An 18717-nucleotide genomic window follows, 5' to 3' on the forward strand; every position below is an offset into this window, starting at 1 on the left:
TGTGTAAAATCCCTAACAGCATAGTAGTTACGAAGTTCTTTTCAAGCATCTTATTTTTGTCTTACAGCAACTTGTGAGATGGGCAGGTCGATTATTATTGTCCTCATTTTACACATAAGAAAGCTGAGGCTCAGTGGAGCTATGTGACTTGTCCAAGTTCATGCAGCCCCTAAAGGGCAGAACCAAGATTCAAATAGAAATGAGTCTTCTGCTTTCAAGTCTAGGCCTTCAGATTTCCCATGAGTAAAACAGAAGAAATAATTAAACTAGCTGTCAATAGGCTCATAGTAAAATAACATAAATAGCTATAAAACAGATACAGTAAAAACCAATATAGAGGTAAATACAATACTAATGTTTAGATAGTTACCTGTTGATAAACTGACAAGTATCCCCACTAATAATGTTACCAAAGTTCCAACAGTGCTGAAGTACAGATATGATAAAGAATACCAGTTATCCATCAGTGGAGTCCTAAGAGAGCAAAAACACAACGGTAAGATTTCATGTAATGCCACTAGCAACTACCAGTATATACAAGTGATTCTCTTGGCAAGGTCAAAATATAACACTTAATAATGTTTTTAATGTCATAACTTGCTGTCCTAATTTTATCTTATCGGATCAGGAATTGAAAGTAAAACTTCACCTTGACTATATACTAAAATAATTGAAGGTCATGTTTATTCATTCAATTCTGCATGATGTCCCAGGCACTGCTCTTGTGATTGGACAGTCAGCCATAAATAAGGTAGATAAACCATTTGACCCAGCAATCCCTTTACTGGGTATATACCCAGAGGAAAGCAAATTGTTCTACCAAAAAGACACGTGCACTTATATGTTCATCACAGCACTATTCACAATAGCAAAGACATGCAATCAACCTAGGTGCCCATCAATGGTGGACTGGATAAAGAAAATGTGGTACATATACACCATGGAATACCATGCAGCCATAAAAAAAGAACAAAATCATGTCCTTTTCAGCAACACGGATGCGGCTGGAGGCCATTATCCAAGCAAATTAATGCAGGCACAGAAAACCCAATACCACATGTTCTCACTTAGAAGTAGGAGCTAAACACTGGGTACTTATGACACAAAGAAGGGAACAATAGACACTGGGGACTACTAGAGGGTGAAGGGAGACAGGCAAGAGTTTACCCAAGTAAGAAACCTGCACAGGTATCTAAAATAAAAGTTGAAATTATTTTTTAAAAGTAAAGTAGATAAGATTCCTGCTCACATAAAGTTTATATTCTAATGGAGAGATAAATACAATAAACAAATTAATAAATAAAATAATTTCCACTAGTAGAAAGCGCTGTAAGGAAAGTAAAACAAGATGATGTGCTATTAACAGGGTGAAGAGGGAGGAACTACACTACGAGTGGTCAGAGAAAACCTTTGGGAATAAATGACATTTGAACTGAGATCTGAGAAACAAAATGTTCTTGAGGAAAGCATGTCAGAGACTAAACACCAGCTGACCGAGGCACAGTGAGCACGACAGTGATTACAAGATGAAAGATAGGCAGGGGGCTTTTCGTGGGACCGGGCACGAGTCGGAATTTTACTCTACAGGCAACGGCACTCATTGCAATGTTTTAAGTGAAAGAGTAACATGAATATTCCATGGTCATTTCTACAATGATTGTTCTAGGATTCCACTTTCAGTTTTGATAGCTGCTTGATTTAGACCAATCATTCTGCAGAGAACAATATATAAAACCTGGGGCATGCAGAGGGAGGCAGGTTTTCAAGGATATCAGAGAGATCAAGACAATGAGAACGTGGCTGGGATGGTGGCTCACGCCTATAATCCCAGCAGTTTGGGAGACCAAGGCAGGTGGATAACGTGAGGTCAGGAGTTCGAGACCAGCCTGGCCAACCTGGTGAAACCCCATCTTTACTAAAAATACAAAAATTGGCCAGGTATGGTGGCACGTGCCTGTAATTCCAGCTACTTGGGAGGCTGAGGCACAAAAATCACTTGAACCCAGAGGTGGAGGTTACATTGAGCTCGAGCCTGGGCAACACAGCGAGACTCCGTCTCAAACAAAAACAAAAACAAAACAATGAGAACTTGAAGTGACAAGAACCCAGAAAGAAGGGGAACACACTGAGGTGAGCTAATGAAATTAAGAAAGTGTGATATTGAGCCAAAGATAGACAAAATAGAACAGAGTAGAGAATTGAGAAATAGACCCACAGAAAAATAGTTACTTGATTAACATCGTTTTCATTGCCAGTGCATTCAATGGGGCAAAAGGGGAGTCTTTTCAATAAATTGTGTTTGGCTAACTGAGTATCCACATGGGGAAAATAATCTTGATCACACCACCCACAGAAATCAACTGCAAAGTGGATTACACTTCCCCAGTGGAAATGGTTAACAATAAAGCTTTTAAATAAAAAATTAGTGGAATATCTTTATGATTGCAGGGTAGACAAGGACTTCTTAAACAAGACACACAAAGGACTAACCATATAGGAAAAAACTGAGAAACAGAAATAAATTAAAATTAAGAAATTTCGACTGACAAAAAAGGATCATTAAAAGAGTAAAAAGGCAACCCATAGAAAGGGAGAAAAATATTTTCAAAACATATCTCATATCTAGAATATGTCATGAACTCCTACGTAAGTAAGAAAAAGACAGAGAATCCATTTCAAATGGACTAAAGACTTCAATAACTAAGTCACAAAAGTAAATATCCAAATGTCCAACAAACAAATGAAAATGCATTTGACTTCATTAATCATAATGGAAATACAAATTAAAACCACAGCAAGCTACCAATGTAACTATCAAATATTGTAAACTTAAAAAAATCAAAACTGAATCTAGGCAATTGAAACAATTTGTATCTAGGCAACCAAAGCATCACACATTCAACCTTCAGCTGGGTGGCTCACAACCCTTGTGCTCCAGCCATACGGAACTAGGATGATTTCCTAAGATGCCCTGATTCTTCAGTCCTTCATGCTTTTGCACCTGTCGTTTCTTCATTCTGCGACACATACTCCTCCCTCTGTGTGACCCTGTGCTCAATCCTGCCACCTGACTAACTCCAGCCCATGCAATTCTCCTCTAAGAAGGTTTCCTTGACTCCAGTCAGGCAGACTTCCTCCTTCTGGCTCCCATGATACCCTGTGAATATTACTTACCACAATGCATGCTTTAATTTATTTTCTTGTCCAATTTCCCTTCTGGTCATTTTCTGTAACAAGAATGACTTTCCAGATCTTCTCCTGCATCTAGCCAAACCTATGCATTCTTGAAGTAGTAGTACATCTCTGAAGTCTTCATGCTAACTTACACTCCAACTTCGTACTCACTCTTCTAACAAAAATGTATCAAGTATTTATTATTTACTATGTCCTAGTTTTTATACTTAGCATGCTTACTGAGTTTATTGTTTTGTGTATATTTGCACATTCCCTCCAGCTAGATTAGAATTTTCTGGAAGGCAGGAAACAGTGGCTGGGAGAGGAAGATTTTCTTCCGTGGATACTAAATAAATGGCCAGCACAGTGCTGGGTACATAGTCCACGCTCAAAAATTCTTGTTTATTAGCTGAAATGTTTGATAAGTAAACTAACATATAAAACTAATTATTATGGTACCAGGCATAGAATAAACTTCAGCTAATTTATTTGTTTCAGGAATCCAAATAACCATTTTGCCTTAGACTTTTAAGGGCAAATATTTACATAATTAGGAAAATGCTAAGCAAAATCGTAAAACAAGAAGAACATCCTGTGTTTTCTCACTTAACCTTCAATTAATCTTTTCTCCCTTTCTGACTCTGATGACTCTCCCAGCCCCCTCCCATTAGTGCTTTCATGCCTGTCCAGACTGCTCTCCACATGTCCTTGCCCCTCTCTCCACAGCACCTCACCTAGTAAAACTTCCCTCAAATATGCCTCAGGCTCTGGAACTACCTTTCCATTCTACCATATGCAGCTCACCTGCCTGGAACGCCCCTGGAAGTCCCACTGGCTAGCTTTCTCATAGCTGAATTCTCTCCAGAACACAAATTGCTAATAATGGCTATATGTATGATCACGTTCCTTCTCCCAGGAGCATGTCCATTTTAAGAGGGGTATGCCGTGTCCTGACCCCAAAGGTATGACTATAATGATGTCATTCCAGATAAGCTGGCAGTGGGGCAATACTCTAGGGGCAATGGCAGCATCTTTGCATTCCTTGAACATATTCACAGGGTTTGTGCTTTAAAGCTGGACACTTACATATCCACTAAAGAAAGTCTTGCCCTCACATTCACTATACAATAAAGCATGCCTCTACCCACTATATCAGTACTTTAAATTAGACAACTTCAGCATCTAGAGGCTCCAAAGTAAACTGCATGACTGAAATCTGTAGCATGAAGATCACAGCCGCAATCACTTCTAATGCTTTAAAGATTTGGAATCTTCAACTGAACAAATGGCAGTTATTTAACATGTTTAAATAATTGTAGCTTTTGGTCAGTAAAATCTATCTTTCAAAGACTATATAAGCAATGGTTATTTTATAATTGTGCTTTCCATTTTAAAAGTTTCTCCAAGACAAAGATAATTCTTTATGCAGCTAAGAGCTGGTGTTTAGGAGAGTTTACACATAATAGAATTTTCTCATTAATATTTAAGTTTTCTTAGATCTGTAGACAAGGCAGAAATTTCTAGAGAAATTATGAAAATACGACATTTTTTTGTTACTGCTGCAGAAAATATTATAGCTAACCACATGGGTTTTACTCATTTCAGAATTAGGCAAAATCACAGTGTTGTAAGCAAGACAAAAAGCAAGTGGGGTTCCCTACTTGTTGCATAAATTTTTTAAAGTATAATGTAATAAAACTTAATTCAATACCTTTGAACATTGTATATTTGAAAAACAGTAGTAGTAAATGGCATTTCTGTGGTTGTCATCAAATTTGTCTCATTGTAGGTGCTGTTACAGCCTTGGATATCAAGATGCAATGGCAATGTTCTCTCAGGAAGTGGAGGATATATTTGAGCTCCAATTCCAACCCACAGAGAAATGGCAAATCCAGCCATCAGACCAACAAGTGCTCCCTGTAAAACAAGAATGCTTTTAAAAGAAAAATAATACAATTTGCTTTGATGTCAAAATTAATATTAGAAAGCCAAGTTCAACATGGCCCAAAATTACAAAACCCACAACGGCAGAAACATTCAACGCTCTCTCCTCCCAAGATAGTGCTCAGTCCATAAAAATCTATTGAATAAATGAACAAGTGAATAAATGAATGAAAGGTAGTGAGGCAGGGAGGGAAAAAGGAGTGAGAAAGGCCACTTTTATGGAAGGCAGATAATCTGCTGGTGAAAAACCTGGACATGGTTTAAAAAAAAAAAAAGATACTGTTTATGGCAGGAAGAATAGTATGTTATTCGCCCGTTACCGCCCCCAGAAAAGGACATGTTAGCTTAGTCAGCTACAGGTCTTCTGGAGGAAATACACGCTGGCAACAAATGCCAAATATCAAAAGTTGATTTTTAAATACATGTTTCTGATACTTAACAAACTAATGCATTTCATCATGCAAAGAATCTAATCCAAGCTTCAACATTCTGAAGTGGACACAAACAAATCTCTTTCATTGTGATTAATTCCTACAAAAGTAGCTTTTCATATGACATCCAATTGAGGATAATAAATAATAACCACAATAGTCCTTATTAATATCTGCCTTACCAATTCCTAATGCCTTATAAGGAAAATAGAATTCCAAATGTGAAGTCAGAGTTCTATGGCTATTCTATATCTGAAGCAACTGCACATACATTATCAGTTTTTCCTGAACTACATGTTATAGCCAGACTGAACCAGTGGACTTTCTTCTGGGTTTCAGAGAAATAATTTCTAGCTCATTTATTCCAAACAAAAGTTAGCACTTCTAAGCACAGATATGGCTAGGTAGAAGGACAGAGATATTATGTCTTTCTGGAAAATATTCCCAATTATGATCACCCCTTTGGGGCTAAATCATATTGTGGGAGCTACAGCTTTAAATGTCACGAGTAGAAAATTCCTGGCCAAAGTGGTAAGATTGTGTTGCTTCTCTTTGCTGTGCTATGGCTATTCACAGGAATCCTAAGTTTTATGGCCCTTAAATCTCTCATCTCTGAGCCTATTGATCTCTTTTAAATCCTAGCTATTAATTTTTGAGAAGAGCAAGTAGGTAAGTGCACAAAATTGTTGCTCCTTTAGTTATATTATGAATATTTAAAATTGCCCTATATGATTCTGGAAGTTTCCACTGAGCTTCACACATTTAGGGTCCCCATACATAGTACTTCCTTGTACACTCCACCAAAGTCAGCAGAAATAATTTAAGTCATCAAGACAAGTAGCTAATGACAAATCTCAAAGGAACCAACTGAGAAAAAAGTGTAGAGCTGCTAGTATAGTTCAAAAAGCAATCCTCAAGCATATTCATTCTTTGTACTTACAATTGAGTTGGCAAAGGGAACCAAAATGCCCAAAGTGAACAGGCCCATAAGTGGTCCACCAACCATACCAAATACGCTGAGTGCTGCCTACAAAAATAATACAGCGTCAGCAATTAGCAATCTCAAATCGAAACTGAAATATTTCAAAGTCATTTCATCAGGATAATGATTTAAAATATCCAGCCTCCTTCTGAAAATCATAGTTTCAGTCATGGTAGCCTTGTCACTGGAAAAGAAGTCATTAGAACTTACAAGTTTCTGCATCTCAGTCTCAAGTATCCATCTGTTTCTGCAAGTAGCCTCAAAAAAGGCCACACAACACAAAGAAGATAGAGAGGCCTGCGACAGTGGTAGCGCCTATGTGAATGTATAAATCATGAATGATGCCTCTCCTCTTAGCATTGCTCTTGCAGGTGTTTATAAATCACAGCACTCCTTTGTGCTTTCATCGTCTCAAAATCCTCTCATAACCGTGGACGAGTACTGCTATGTGATCAGAGAGGAGGATGAAACCCATTTGCCATTCCTGATTTGGTTCCCTAATAATGAAACTAGAACGAGAAATATGATTTTAAAAAGACTGATCAAATCATGTAGAAATAGATTTAAAATCTAATTAGATAATTGCAACCTTTGCTTTGATGTAGAGATACCAAATCCATGATAGTGAAAAAGATTTACAGTGCAAACATCGAATGAGGTAATGCAACTAAATGAAGCTTCCAAGAGATATATGTTCCCAATAATCAAATGCCCAGTTCTTAAGAATGGAGAGAACCATAAAAGAAGATCAGGGAATCACTGGTTTGTCCAGAGAGTAAAGGGGTTTAACAGAGCAGAATGAATGAATCAAAGAGAAAATACCAAGTCAGGGAAATATTAGAGGAATTAGTGCTTCTTGTTGTTGTTGTTGTTGTTTTAAATAGGCCTACTTCATGGAAGAAGAAAAGGATGTGGTACTGAGTAGACAGGAGAACTAGTGCTTAAAAGGACGCAGACTCAAGAGTCAGTTTACAGAGTCCAGTCAGAAGGGAGATAGACTCCACTGCAAGATGTCATATGACCCACAAAGCAAGTTATGACTGTGTGATCTGTGAGCAGTTTTGGAGACATTACAAAGACACACAAAAAAGATTTACAAGAGGAAATAAGACCTTGGCTAGAGATGAAGCAAGGATGAACTGGCTTGGAGTTATGATGACTCTGCTAGAACATGTCATTGTCTATAATCAGGCCATAGCTGATATATGGAAAAAGGGGAATCAACCACAATAAGAGCTGCAGGCACTAATGCAAACTATGAAGAAAGCAAATTCTGTATGACTGGCTGTGGTTTAGGAGTGCTGGGCAGGCTTGGAGCTTCTGGATCTAATTCATTCCTTCATATAATCAGGGATGAGATCAAACTATTTTAACAACTGCTATGTCCTAAGCAACAACCAAGCAGAATGGCCCCAAGCCTTAGGACTGAAGAAAGATCCTGGAGGACCCCTGCTTTGCCAGTCTTAGCCTTTAAGTTTCTAGGTCAAGGGGAGGTCCAGGATCCCAGAGGAGCAGCCCAAGTGGCCAGGGAAATTTCAGGGGGCACTTGGGGTGATCAGATAATAGGATATTTATGAGCCTAACTACATTATTAGTTAACATTCAAGCTAAAGTTGTTAATATCTTGCTTTGTCCTGGGCACTGCAGTAGGCACCAGATATTTGATACAGGGTTGAACAACGAAGTCATCTTCCCCACCTTCATGAATTACAGGCTATTCAGTAAAACAGACATTAAATAAATCACTGTAATACAGTTTGATAATGGAGATGATAAAGAAAGTACAAGGTGCTCTAGAAACATTTAGCAGAAGGGAACGCAAATGTATCCAGGCAAAAGGAAAAGTCTCTTTAAATAAGTAATGTGTTAAAACGAAAACTGAAGAACTAAGGCTTAGGCAGTGGACGAGGTAGAGAGGAAGGTGTTGCAGGCAGAGGGAGAAGCCTATGCCAAGGCCTGCATGCTGAAGACAGGGAGGTGCCCGCAGGCTTCAGGAAGAAGACACTGTTGTAAAGATTGGTCCGTCCTCTCCAGGCCCACAGCTCCACAGGAACAGGAGGGAACTTTCCAACACAAAAACGCTCTCTAATCAGAAGAGCAAACGCCACAGGAGGTGAAAGGCCCTTCAGGTAAATAATTTTTTTTTAATGAAGTATTTCTACTTCTGAGAAGATAAACACACGTTTCTCTATTCCTCCTGCTAATAAAATTAAAAATCCTGACATTCCATATAAAGTACACATAAGAAGACTCTGAAAGATGCAAAGAAGGCAGCCTGCTAGGGACCCTGGACCTGAAGAGTGGTACAGCGTGAGTTCCCTGAGTTTTCTTTCTGCTTCATGTGTCCCAGCCTGAGAGCTGAAGGAGCCAGCCAGCCTGGAAAGGGCCACAGATACAAGCAAAAAAAATAAAATAAGATAAAAAGCACTCACAAAATCCTGTTATCTCTCTAGGCACAGGGCCAGGAAAGTAGCATCCTGGGAAGACAGAAAACTCTTAGACCCCAACCGCTCCATTCCATCCAAACACCACAGAATAATCTGTTCACCCCACCCACACCCATGCCAGCCTAGATTCCATCCCCCCAGCCTGTCACCAGGCACCCTTTGTCTCCCTGCTGGCAATGTCATGGGAGGCCTAGTGGAGAATCAGGACTTTCACCATGGCCCAGCAGTGATAAAGCCACCTCCTCCATGATGTCAGTGAATTCCACCCTGTTGTGCTCAGGTGTTTCGGGTGGTCCTAGTTAACCAGCTTCCCAGGGAAGCCTCTCCCCTTGAGTTCACTTTGCATCATCATTGAGTCTTGTATACCATCTGATGCTCATGTGTTTTATTCTGGCAGTGCTAAGAGCACCAGAAGGATAGCAGGAGCTGGATGGTGTCACGGGCCAGATTTAGTCATGGGTCAGATGACTGACAGACCAGGAAGGTTTTCATCTAGAGACCATTCTCAGAGTTTAGGGGATCCTTCCTCCTTTCTTATACCTGTATTCAATCCAGGTCAGTTACCTGGTGTTTTGTTCACAAAGAGAGATTAAGCTATGCTTGTAAGGGTAAGCTTTGTTCTAAGGTTTATGAAAATTGCATCGTGCTGAGGTGACCTGGTCTCCTGGAAATCTGGTTGGAAATCCCCGGCCAGGTTGCTTCATACTGCTAAGTTTGACAGATAGGACTGACCCTGTGAGTTGCTTGAGTGGCCTTATGCCTATCATTAATCTTATAGCCACAATATATCTCATTGTATACCACACTCCACCCCTGACCCTGAGGGGGTCAATAATTGAGAGGCTGCCCGAGCTTTAAAGTGTGCTCCATGGTCAGTCAAATCTTGAGAAACGGATCTTCTGTAGGAGGGTGAGTAGGAGTCGGTGGCGCCTTTGGAACAATTTGGAATTGAACTGTATCATCACAGAGAGGATAGAGTAGATCTAGTGTTCGGCTGAGCAGTTAAGGGAAATCATGAGAATGGGGTTCGGCCGTGGCTTTGGGGCAGACTCACCAATGATGAGGGAAGAGTGGAGGACAGGTAGCGACCAAGTCTGGATGGGAAACAATGGATGTGTGGCAGGCCAGCGAAGGCGTGCCCAGCAGGCTGGAAGGTTGGCTGCTCAGTGGGTGGCCAAAATGTGGTGGAGGCTGTCAGTGACCTCAGTGCCGAGTAATCGGTGAATAGGTCTGGAGAAGCCACAGTTGGATGTAGAAAGTCAGGCCACTCGGAGTAGCAGCAAAAGAACACGGGCACACTGGGGCTTGGAAACATGATTACATGAGCAGGTAAAAGGAGTTGAATGGACTCAGTGGTAGCAGGCTTGGAGTTGCTTGATTACAGAGCAATGACAGGTGAAAATGGAACAGAAGGATAAGGAGGACACAGAACTAAGCAATTAGGTCTGGGGATACTGTGTGTGCTGAGGTGCTGTCAAAGATCCAAAATCGTGATCTTGAACATGGCCCAATGAAGCCAAAGTTCAAGGTGTTGTCCATTCCAGACGGCTGTCAGGCACAGCTGGGGCACCAAGTGTCTCTAGGAGGCACTGGCTGCAGAAACAGTGCTGGCCCAAGAGACCCCTAGGCAAATATACCAGCAAAGGTCTTGCCAGGGAGGGATATAGATAGGGTGGGTGGGACAGTCTTTGGGTCATCCTGGACACAGGGCAGGAATGTTAGCAGTGAAGGCATCTTCCTGAAGGTGGAAGTTGATGCTCAGCCATCCAGATGGGTGGTGGGTCAGTGGGTGGGATGATTGGGTGACATTGGTATTAAGGAGAGTTTGCAGGAATTCATGAGGCTTGCCAGACAGGAGCCAATTTGGAAGAATCCTTCAGCATAACTGCCAGTAGAGGTCACTCTGCCCTTGTGAACAGCTGGACTGGGCCTCATCCCGTGGGTGATGGGTGATGGGTGTGAGAAGGCCAGGGCCCACTGTGAGACCTCTGGCTGCAAGGTCCTGGGTAGTGGGTAGGGAGCAAGGTGCTGCTGCGAACACTGTTGGATGGTTCTATCTCCGCATTTTCCAGGGTGGTGAGGACCTACGGAGCTCAATTAACTTCAGGGACTGTGGCCGTCAGGGCCAGTAGAGTTGGTTTGGCTTATGATGGGCTCTCCTTAAGAACATCTGTAAGCCATCTGGGTGCAAGGTGGCCTGTTCCAGGGTCTCCCAGTTGTGCCCCTGTCCCATGGGAGTGGCGGCTGTGCAAACTCACTGGAGCATGCCTAAGCTCCGCAGTAGCTCCCCTTCTTCCTCAGTGTACACCAGCCACCTTCAGCCCTTGATGAAAAGAGGCTCATGCTGGGGGTGCTATTCGTCAGGCCTGAATAGCCACTGCAGCGGACTGCAGGGACAGTTATGTCTACCCGCTCCACTCTGTGCCTGGATAAGCTCGACAGGGTCTTGAAATAAGGAAATGATCCTATTGTCTTTAAAGATAGCCGCTGGCTGTTGTATTTGTATTTCTCGGCCTATGAGTTGCAAAGCACTTCCTGTCAGGTACACACAGCACAGCCAGGTGGTGGCCTTTCTCTTTGGGTTCCTGCACCAGGTCTTTGAGCAGGCTTTGAATTTCTGTCCACATCAGGGGTGAACCTCTTCACGGACTTGTATGGTGTCTAGGACACACTTCCTCATCTCAGCCAGCTGTGGAGGTGGCAGCGGCTTTCTCAGCCCAGGTGATGACTGGTGACACCTGTGGTGTGGCCAGCGGTAAACCAGCATACTCAGGATCATCATTCCACAGCTCACAGGGCTCTGGATCGGCCAGGCAGAATGACGCGACTCTGAGGTGAGCCCGCATGACTTGGGCATGTTGCCTGTGGGCTGCTGCCAGCAACACTCAGCAGGCATCACAGGCTGGGGCACACCCCTTGAGAAGACACGCTGTCTCAGCTGGAGTGCATGGTGGGCTGGGAACAGCTCCAATGTGCCCTTTGATGATTCTTGTGGACTTCACTGGTGGTGTTAGTCCAAGGATCTATTGGGAGATATGCTTCTAAGTCCCTAGCTGGTGGGCAACAACACATAACCCTTCAGCAGGTAAGCTTCACCTTTGCCTTCTTGGTCTGTGGCATCACAATGCCAAGATCCCTGGAGGCAAGGAGCAACCCTCCCACAGCAGGAGCCAGAGACACACCAGCCAGCGTTTGGTTCTTCAAGCCGGGGCATCCTCCACCTCTGCTTCCTCCTCCTTAGATCCTGTCCCCAGTTACTGGGGACCAGAGTGGTCTTAAGAATAATTTTGGCAGGTTTTTCATGGTGGCAATTTCACAACAGAGGCACAGACAAAGTGTATGTAGAAGGCAGCAACAGGCCAGAAAGTAAAATAAAGACTACCAGACACACTATGGAATGTTCTGGAGGGCTTCATTTGACTTCTTGATCAGAACCAGTCCCCAGTCACCCTTTCCCAGTCCTTCCTTAGAAATGGGTGCCATTTCTCACTTGCTCACTTACTTATCCTATCCTCAATGCCAGTTGTGTTCAGAGGTTGTAGGTGGACCTAGTTAACTAGCTTCCCCAGGGGCGATGTCTCCTCTTCTGTTCACTTCACATCAAAGATGAGTCTTAGGCACCATCTAATGCTCAATCGGTTTATTCTGGCAGCACTCTTAGCAGATGGATGAGAATAAGCTGGTGTCATGGGCCAGATACAGTCAGGGGGTCAGATCATGAACTGACCAGACAGTCTTCATCCAGAGACCATTGTCAGACTTTGGGGGGTCCTTCTCCCTTTCTTATACCTGTATTTAGTCCAGGTTAGTTACCAGGTGTTTCTTTCATAAAGGGTATTTAAGCTATTATTGTAAAAGTAAGCTTTGTTCTAAGGTTTATGAAAGCTGCATCTGTGCTGAGGTGGCTTTTTTTTCCTGGAAATCCCTGAGCTGGGGTTGTAAATTCCTACATGACATGTAGTATCAGCCCTGCAAGATATTTCAGTGGGCCTTATGCACTATCATTAATCTTATAGCCACAGTATATCTCATAGTATACTACACAACCCTATCCAGCATAACAAGGAGCTCCTCCCTCTGGACTTCTACCTCCACCTGAAGTAATGAGGCAGCACCCTCCCTTATGCTACTGATGTAGTGTCAGAGAAAGCTGGCTAAAACAGAAGGTAAGATTCAAAGTCTCATCACATAATATTGAAATGCCCAGGTTTCAATGGAAATTAACTTTTCATAGAAAGAACCAGGAATATCTCAAACTAAATATAAAGATTACAGAAAGAGAATTATTTGATAAAAAATTGAAAACAGCCATGATTTAAAAAATGCTTTAACAATTGGAACTCACTTGAAACTAATGAAAAAATAGAGGGAAAAATATATATGTAGAGAGAAAAATCTCAGGGAAAAAAATAAGATATTAGGAAGAACCAAATGAAACTGTTACTCTGAACAAATACAATAACTGAAATAAAAATTTTAAATGAATGGGAACAGCAGCAGTATAGAGGGAACAGAGAAAACGATCAGTGAACTGAATGACAGAACAACAGAAATAACCCAAACTGAACAATAGAGGGAAATGAAATGAAGAAATATAAAATAAACTTCAGGGATCTGTAGAACTATAACAAAAAATTTAACACTCATGTCATGAGAGTCCCAGAGGAAAAGAGAAAGAAGATGGGGCAGAAAAGTACTCAAAGAATTAATGTCTGAACTTCTCAAATTTGACAAGAGACATAAATCTCTTTCAGACTTATGAAAGAAGCTGATTCAAGATTCAAGAAGCTGAGTAACCCTCAAAAAATAGGAAAAGAAAAGAAAGAAATACATGCTAAGACACATCAAAAACTCAAAACAAGGAAATATACACCAAGATACATCGTAATTAAACTTCTGAAAACTAAAGAAAAAACAAAACAAAAAAACCTAAGAGCATCCAGAAAGAAATGACTCCTTACCTGTAAGGGAAAACAATTAGAATAGTAGCAGATTTATCATCAGAAATGATAGAGACAAGAAGAAAGTAGCAAAATTTTTTTTAAATCCTGGGGGAAAAAAACTACCAACTCAGAATCATACACCCAACAAAAATATCCTCTGGGGATAAAGGGGAAACTCAAGACATTCTCAGGTGAAGGAATGCTAAAAGAATGGCTAAAAGAAGTTTTTTAAACCAAAAGGAAATGGTAGAAAGAAGGAACCACAGAACAACTCACAGGAAGGCAGAAAACAAAAAACAGAAATACCAAACAGAAAACCAAAAACTGATGCTTAAGCCCTAACATAACATACCAATAATTATATTAAATGTGAATGGTCTAAGTACACCAATGAAAAGACAGAGATTGACAGGATGGATTTTTAAAAAAGACTCAACTATGTGCTGTCTACAAAAAAACTCACTTCAAATATAGCAACATAGGTGGTTCAAGGTGAAAAAATGGAAAAATATATTATGCCACCATTAATCAATGGAAAGTAGAAGTAACTATATTAATATCAAATAAATAGACTTCACAGCAAAAAAATTTCTCAGAGACAGATAGGGACATTATATAATAACAAAAAGGTTAATCCTTCAGTAAGACCCAATGTATGAAGCAAACCGAAAACTGATAGAACTAGAAGGAAAATAGACAAATACACAATTATAGTTGGAGAATTCACCACCCCCTCTCAACAACTGATTAAACAACTAAACAGAAAATCAGCAACCATCAACAAACAGAATGTAATTGATATTTATGGAACACTCTACCTAACAAAAAAAAGAATACACATTCTTTTCAAGTGCTCATGGAACATATACCATATCCTAGGTTATAAAATATCATATCCTAGGTTATAAAACAGACCTCAACAAGTTTAAAAGAACTGAAATCATAAAGAGTGTGTTCTCTGATCACAATAGAATCAAACTAGAAATCAATAACAGAAAGATAAGAGGAAAATCTTTGAATGCTTGCAAACTAAGTAACATACTTCTAAATAATCCATGAATCAAAATAATATCTCAAAGAAAACTTAAAAATACATTCAGCTGAATGTAAACAAACATACAAGATGTCAAAAGTTGTGGAACACAGCTAAACTAGTGCCAAGAAGGAAATTTTCAGCAATAAATGCACACATTAGAAAAGAGGAGAAGATTCAAATCAATAATCTAAGATCCCACCTCAAAAACAGCAAATTAAAACCCAAAGCAGTCCCCGGAGTGTGATGTTCCCCTTCCTGTGTCCATGTAAAAAAAAAAAAAAAAAACTCAAAGCAAGGAGAAAAGAAATCATAAAGATAAAAGTTAAAAATCAATGAGCAAAAACAGAAAAACAACACCGAAAAATCAATGAAAAAAAGAAGCTGGTTCTTTGAAAACATCAATGAAATTGACAAACCTGTGGCAAGACTGAAAAAAATAAAATACAAATTGCCAATATTAGGAATGAAACCAGGGCTATCACTACAGGTCCTGCAGATATCAAAATGATAGTACAGAACTACTATGAACAACTATACATGTATAAATTTGCAAACTTAGATAAAATGGAACAATTCCTCAAAAACATAAATTGTCACAATTCATCGAATATGAAATGGATAATTTGAATAGCTCTGTAACTATTAAGGAAATTAAATTTATAATTTTGAAACTAAAAAAAAAAATCCAGGCCCAGATGCTTTCCCTAAAGAATTCTACCAAATAATTAAGGAATAATTAGCACTAATTTTAGACAATCTCTCCTAGAAAACAGAAACAGAATCCTTCCCAATTTATTTTATGAAGCTAGTATAACCGTTCTATCAAAACCAAAGGCAGTATACACACACACACACACACACACACACACACGCGTGCGCGCACACACACACACACCACTGCAGATCAATATCCTTCATGAACATAGATGTAAAAATTCTTAATAAAATATTAGCACATATAATTCAGCAATATATAAAAATAACTACACACCATGACCAAACAAGGTTTATTCCCGGTATGCAAGGCTGGTTCTGCATTAAAAAACCAATCAATGTAATCCATCATGTAAGCAGGCTAAAGAAGAAGATCACATGATCATATAAATTGATTACAGAAAAAGCATTTGAAAAAATTCAACTCCATTTATGGTGAAAACTCTCAGAAAAACACAGGAATAGAGAATAGGAATAGAGAGGTTCCTGTTCACATTGGGGAACTGGGTAAGGATTTCCACTCTCACTACTTCTATTCAACATGATGTGGAAGTTGAAGCCAATGCAATAAGGAAATAAAAGGCATACATACAGATCAGAAGGCAAGAAATAAAATTGCCCCATTCAAAGATGACATGACTGTATATGTAGAATATCTCAAGGAATATACCAAAACAAACCAAAACACAAAACAAAGAAACAAAAAATTCTCAGAACTAATAAGTGAGCTCAGCAAGGTCACAAGATTGAAGATAAATATAAACGCATCAATTTTATTTCTATATTTTAGCATTGAACACATAGACACCAACATAAAAATATGATTTGCATAGAATAGCTAAATAAATGAAGAGACATACCATGTTCATGTTTTAGAAAATTCAACATGGTGAAGATGTCATTTCTTCTCAGATGGATAAACAGCTTTCAGGCAATCAATATTTAAGCAAGATTTTTTTTGTAGATACAGACAAGATTATCCTAGACTTCATATGGAGGCAAAAGAACTAGAATAGCTAAAACAATTTTGAAAAGTAAGAATACAGTGAGAGGAATCAATCAACCTGATCTTGAAACTTGTTTTAAAGCTGCAGTAATCAAAATAATCAAATTATAAAGCTGTGTGGTATTGGCAGAAGTACAGACACATACATAAGTGAAAGAAAACAGAGAATTCAGAAACAGACCCACACAAATATGCCTAACTGACCTTTTACAAAGGTGTAAAGGCAGGTCAGTGGAAGAAAGATAGCCTTTTCAACAAATGGCGCTGGTTGCACATCCATAGAGGAAAAAAGAATGTTAACCTAAGTCTCACATTTTATACAAAAATTAACTCCAAAGGGATTGTAGACTTCAATATAAAATGTAAAACTCTAAAACTCTTTGAAAAGAAACATAGAAGAAAATCTTCAAAAGCTGGCGCTAGGTAAAGTTCTTAGACTTTACACCAGAAATACAATCCATGAAAGGACAAATTGATAAACTAGACTTTATCCAAACGAAAAAAAAAATGCACTTTGACCGACGCTGTTATGAGGATAGAAAGACAAACTTCAGTGTAAGAAAATATTTGAAAATCACTTCTGACCAAGAGCTAGTATACAGAATACATAAAGAACACTCAAATCACACCAGTAAAAAAAGCAAACAATTGAATTAGAACATGAGCAAAAGACATTATGAGGTAATGTATGAAAGAAGATACATAGATGAAAAATAAGTTGCTGAAAAACATTTTCAACATCATTAGCCGTTAGGGAAATGCAGATTAAAACTACATTGAGATATCACTGTATGCCTATCGGAATGGCTAATATAAGAAAAAACGACACCACTAAATGCTGGAAAGAATGAGGTTTAAACTGGGCCATTTGTCTATGCTGGTGATACAAAAATGACATGCTCTGGAAAATAGTTTGGCAGTTTCTTTTAAAAGTAGACATTTAGCAATCACCTGACAGTTGCACTCCTGGGTAGTTATCCCAGGGAAATGAAGACTTATGCTCACACAAAAACCTTTACTTAATGTTTGTAACAGATTTGTTTGTAATACTCAAAAACTGGAAACAATTTAGATGTCCTTCATCAGCTGAGTAGGTAAACAAACTGTGATACATCCCTACCAGAGAATACTGACTGATAATAAAACAGGACAGATTATTGACTTATGCAACAACCTGGATGAATCTCCAGGGAATTATGCCAAGTGAAAAAGGTTACATTCTATGTAATTCCATGTATGTAGCATTCTTGACCTGGTAAAATTATAGAAATGGAAAACAGATTAGTTGTTGCCAGGGATTAAGGAGGGAGTGGGGGCAGAAGGGAAGTGGGTGTGGCTACGAATGGGCAACAGCAAGGATTCTTGTAGTGATAGAAATGTTTTGTATCTTGGCTATATCAATGTCAATATATGAGTTTGATACTGTATATCAAGATGTTACCACTGCAAGATGTTACCACTGAGGGAAACTGAGTAAAGAGTATATGAGATCTCTCTGTATTATATCACAATTGCATGTAAATCCACAATTATCTCAAAACACAAAGTTTAATTTAAAAAAATTTAAAAGTGTAGTCATCTCTGCCACTTGATATGTCCAGGTGTAGATATATATTGAGAGAAGTCTGGAAGGATGGTCACATCAACATTAAAAAAGATTTAGTGATTTATGACTTAAACCTCCAGGGGCCAGCTCTCACCTGCAACAAAGCTCCCAGAAGTGACGCCAGCGCAGCCATTCCAATACACAGGGCTCCATACACCACACCTAAATGGACAACATAAAAGCCAGTGTAAAATCCACACCCAGAGAATTAGAATTCTCAATAGAATAATCCACCACACCTTTGATTTAAAGTGGATAATATGACTGTGGTGAAGAATGGCCACACACATCAGAGCCAGTGAATAAAGGAAATGGCTATTTTCCTCTAGGATCAGCAGTGTTCCAAGAGGACAAAGCCCTTACATTGTGTCCCAAGATTAGTTACAACAGTAGGTTATATAAGTAAAGAATTTCTGGAATTAACTATAGGGATT

The 18717-nt window shown here is 39.5% G+C and overlaps 1 protein-coding gene across 3 annotated transcripts in view; it reads right to left on the reverse strand.

Annotated features, from left to right (window-relative positions):
* Window positions 1-18717, reverse strand: part of SLC5A8 (solute carrier family 5 member 8) — a 73222-nt gene that overhangs the window by 24663 nt on the left and 29842 nt on the right. For all 3 annotated transcript variants that reach the window (XM_063615183.1, XM_055238337.1, XM_063615184.1), the window contains exons 10-13: window positions 18378-18445; window positions 6490-6576; window positions 4886-5091; window positions 371-474 (exon numbers count right to left, since the gene is read on the reverse strand). In XM_063615183.1, the coding sequence (XP_063471253.1) occupies window positions 371-474; window positions 4886-5091; window positions 6490-6576; window positions 18378-18445 (465 nt within the window). The remainder of the gene's footprint in view (window positions 1-370; window positions 475-4885; window positions 5092-6489; window positions 6577-18377; window positions 18446-18717) is intronic.

Source organism: Symphalangus syndactylus, chromosome 13, assembly GCF_028878055.3.
Source record: "Symphalangus syndactylus isolate Jambi chromosome 13, NHGRI_mSymSyn1-v2.1_pri, whole genome shotgun sequence".
NCBI lineage: Eukaryota > Metazoa > Chordata > Mammalia > Primates > Hylobatidae > Symphalangus > Symphalangus syndactylus.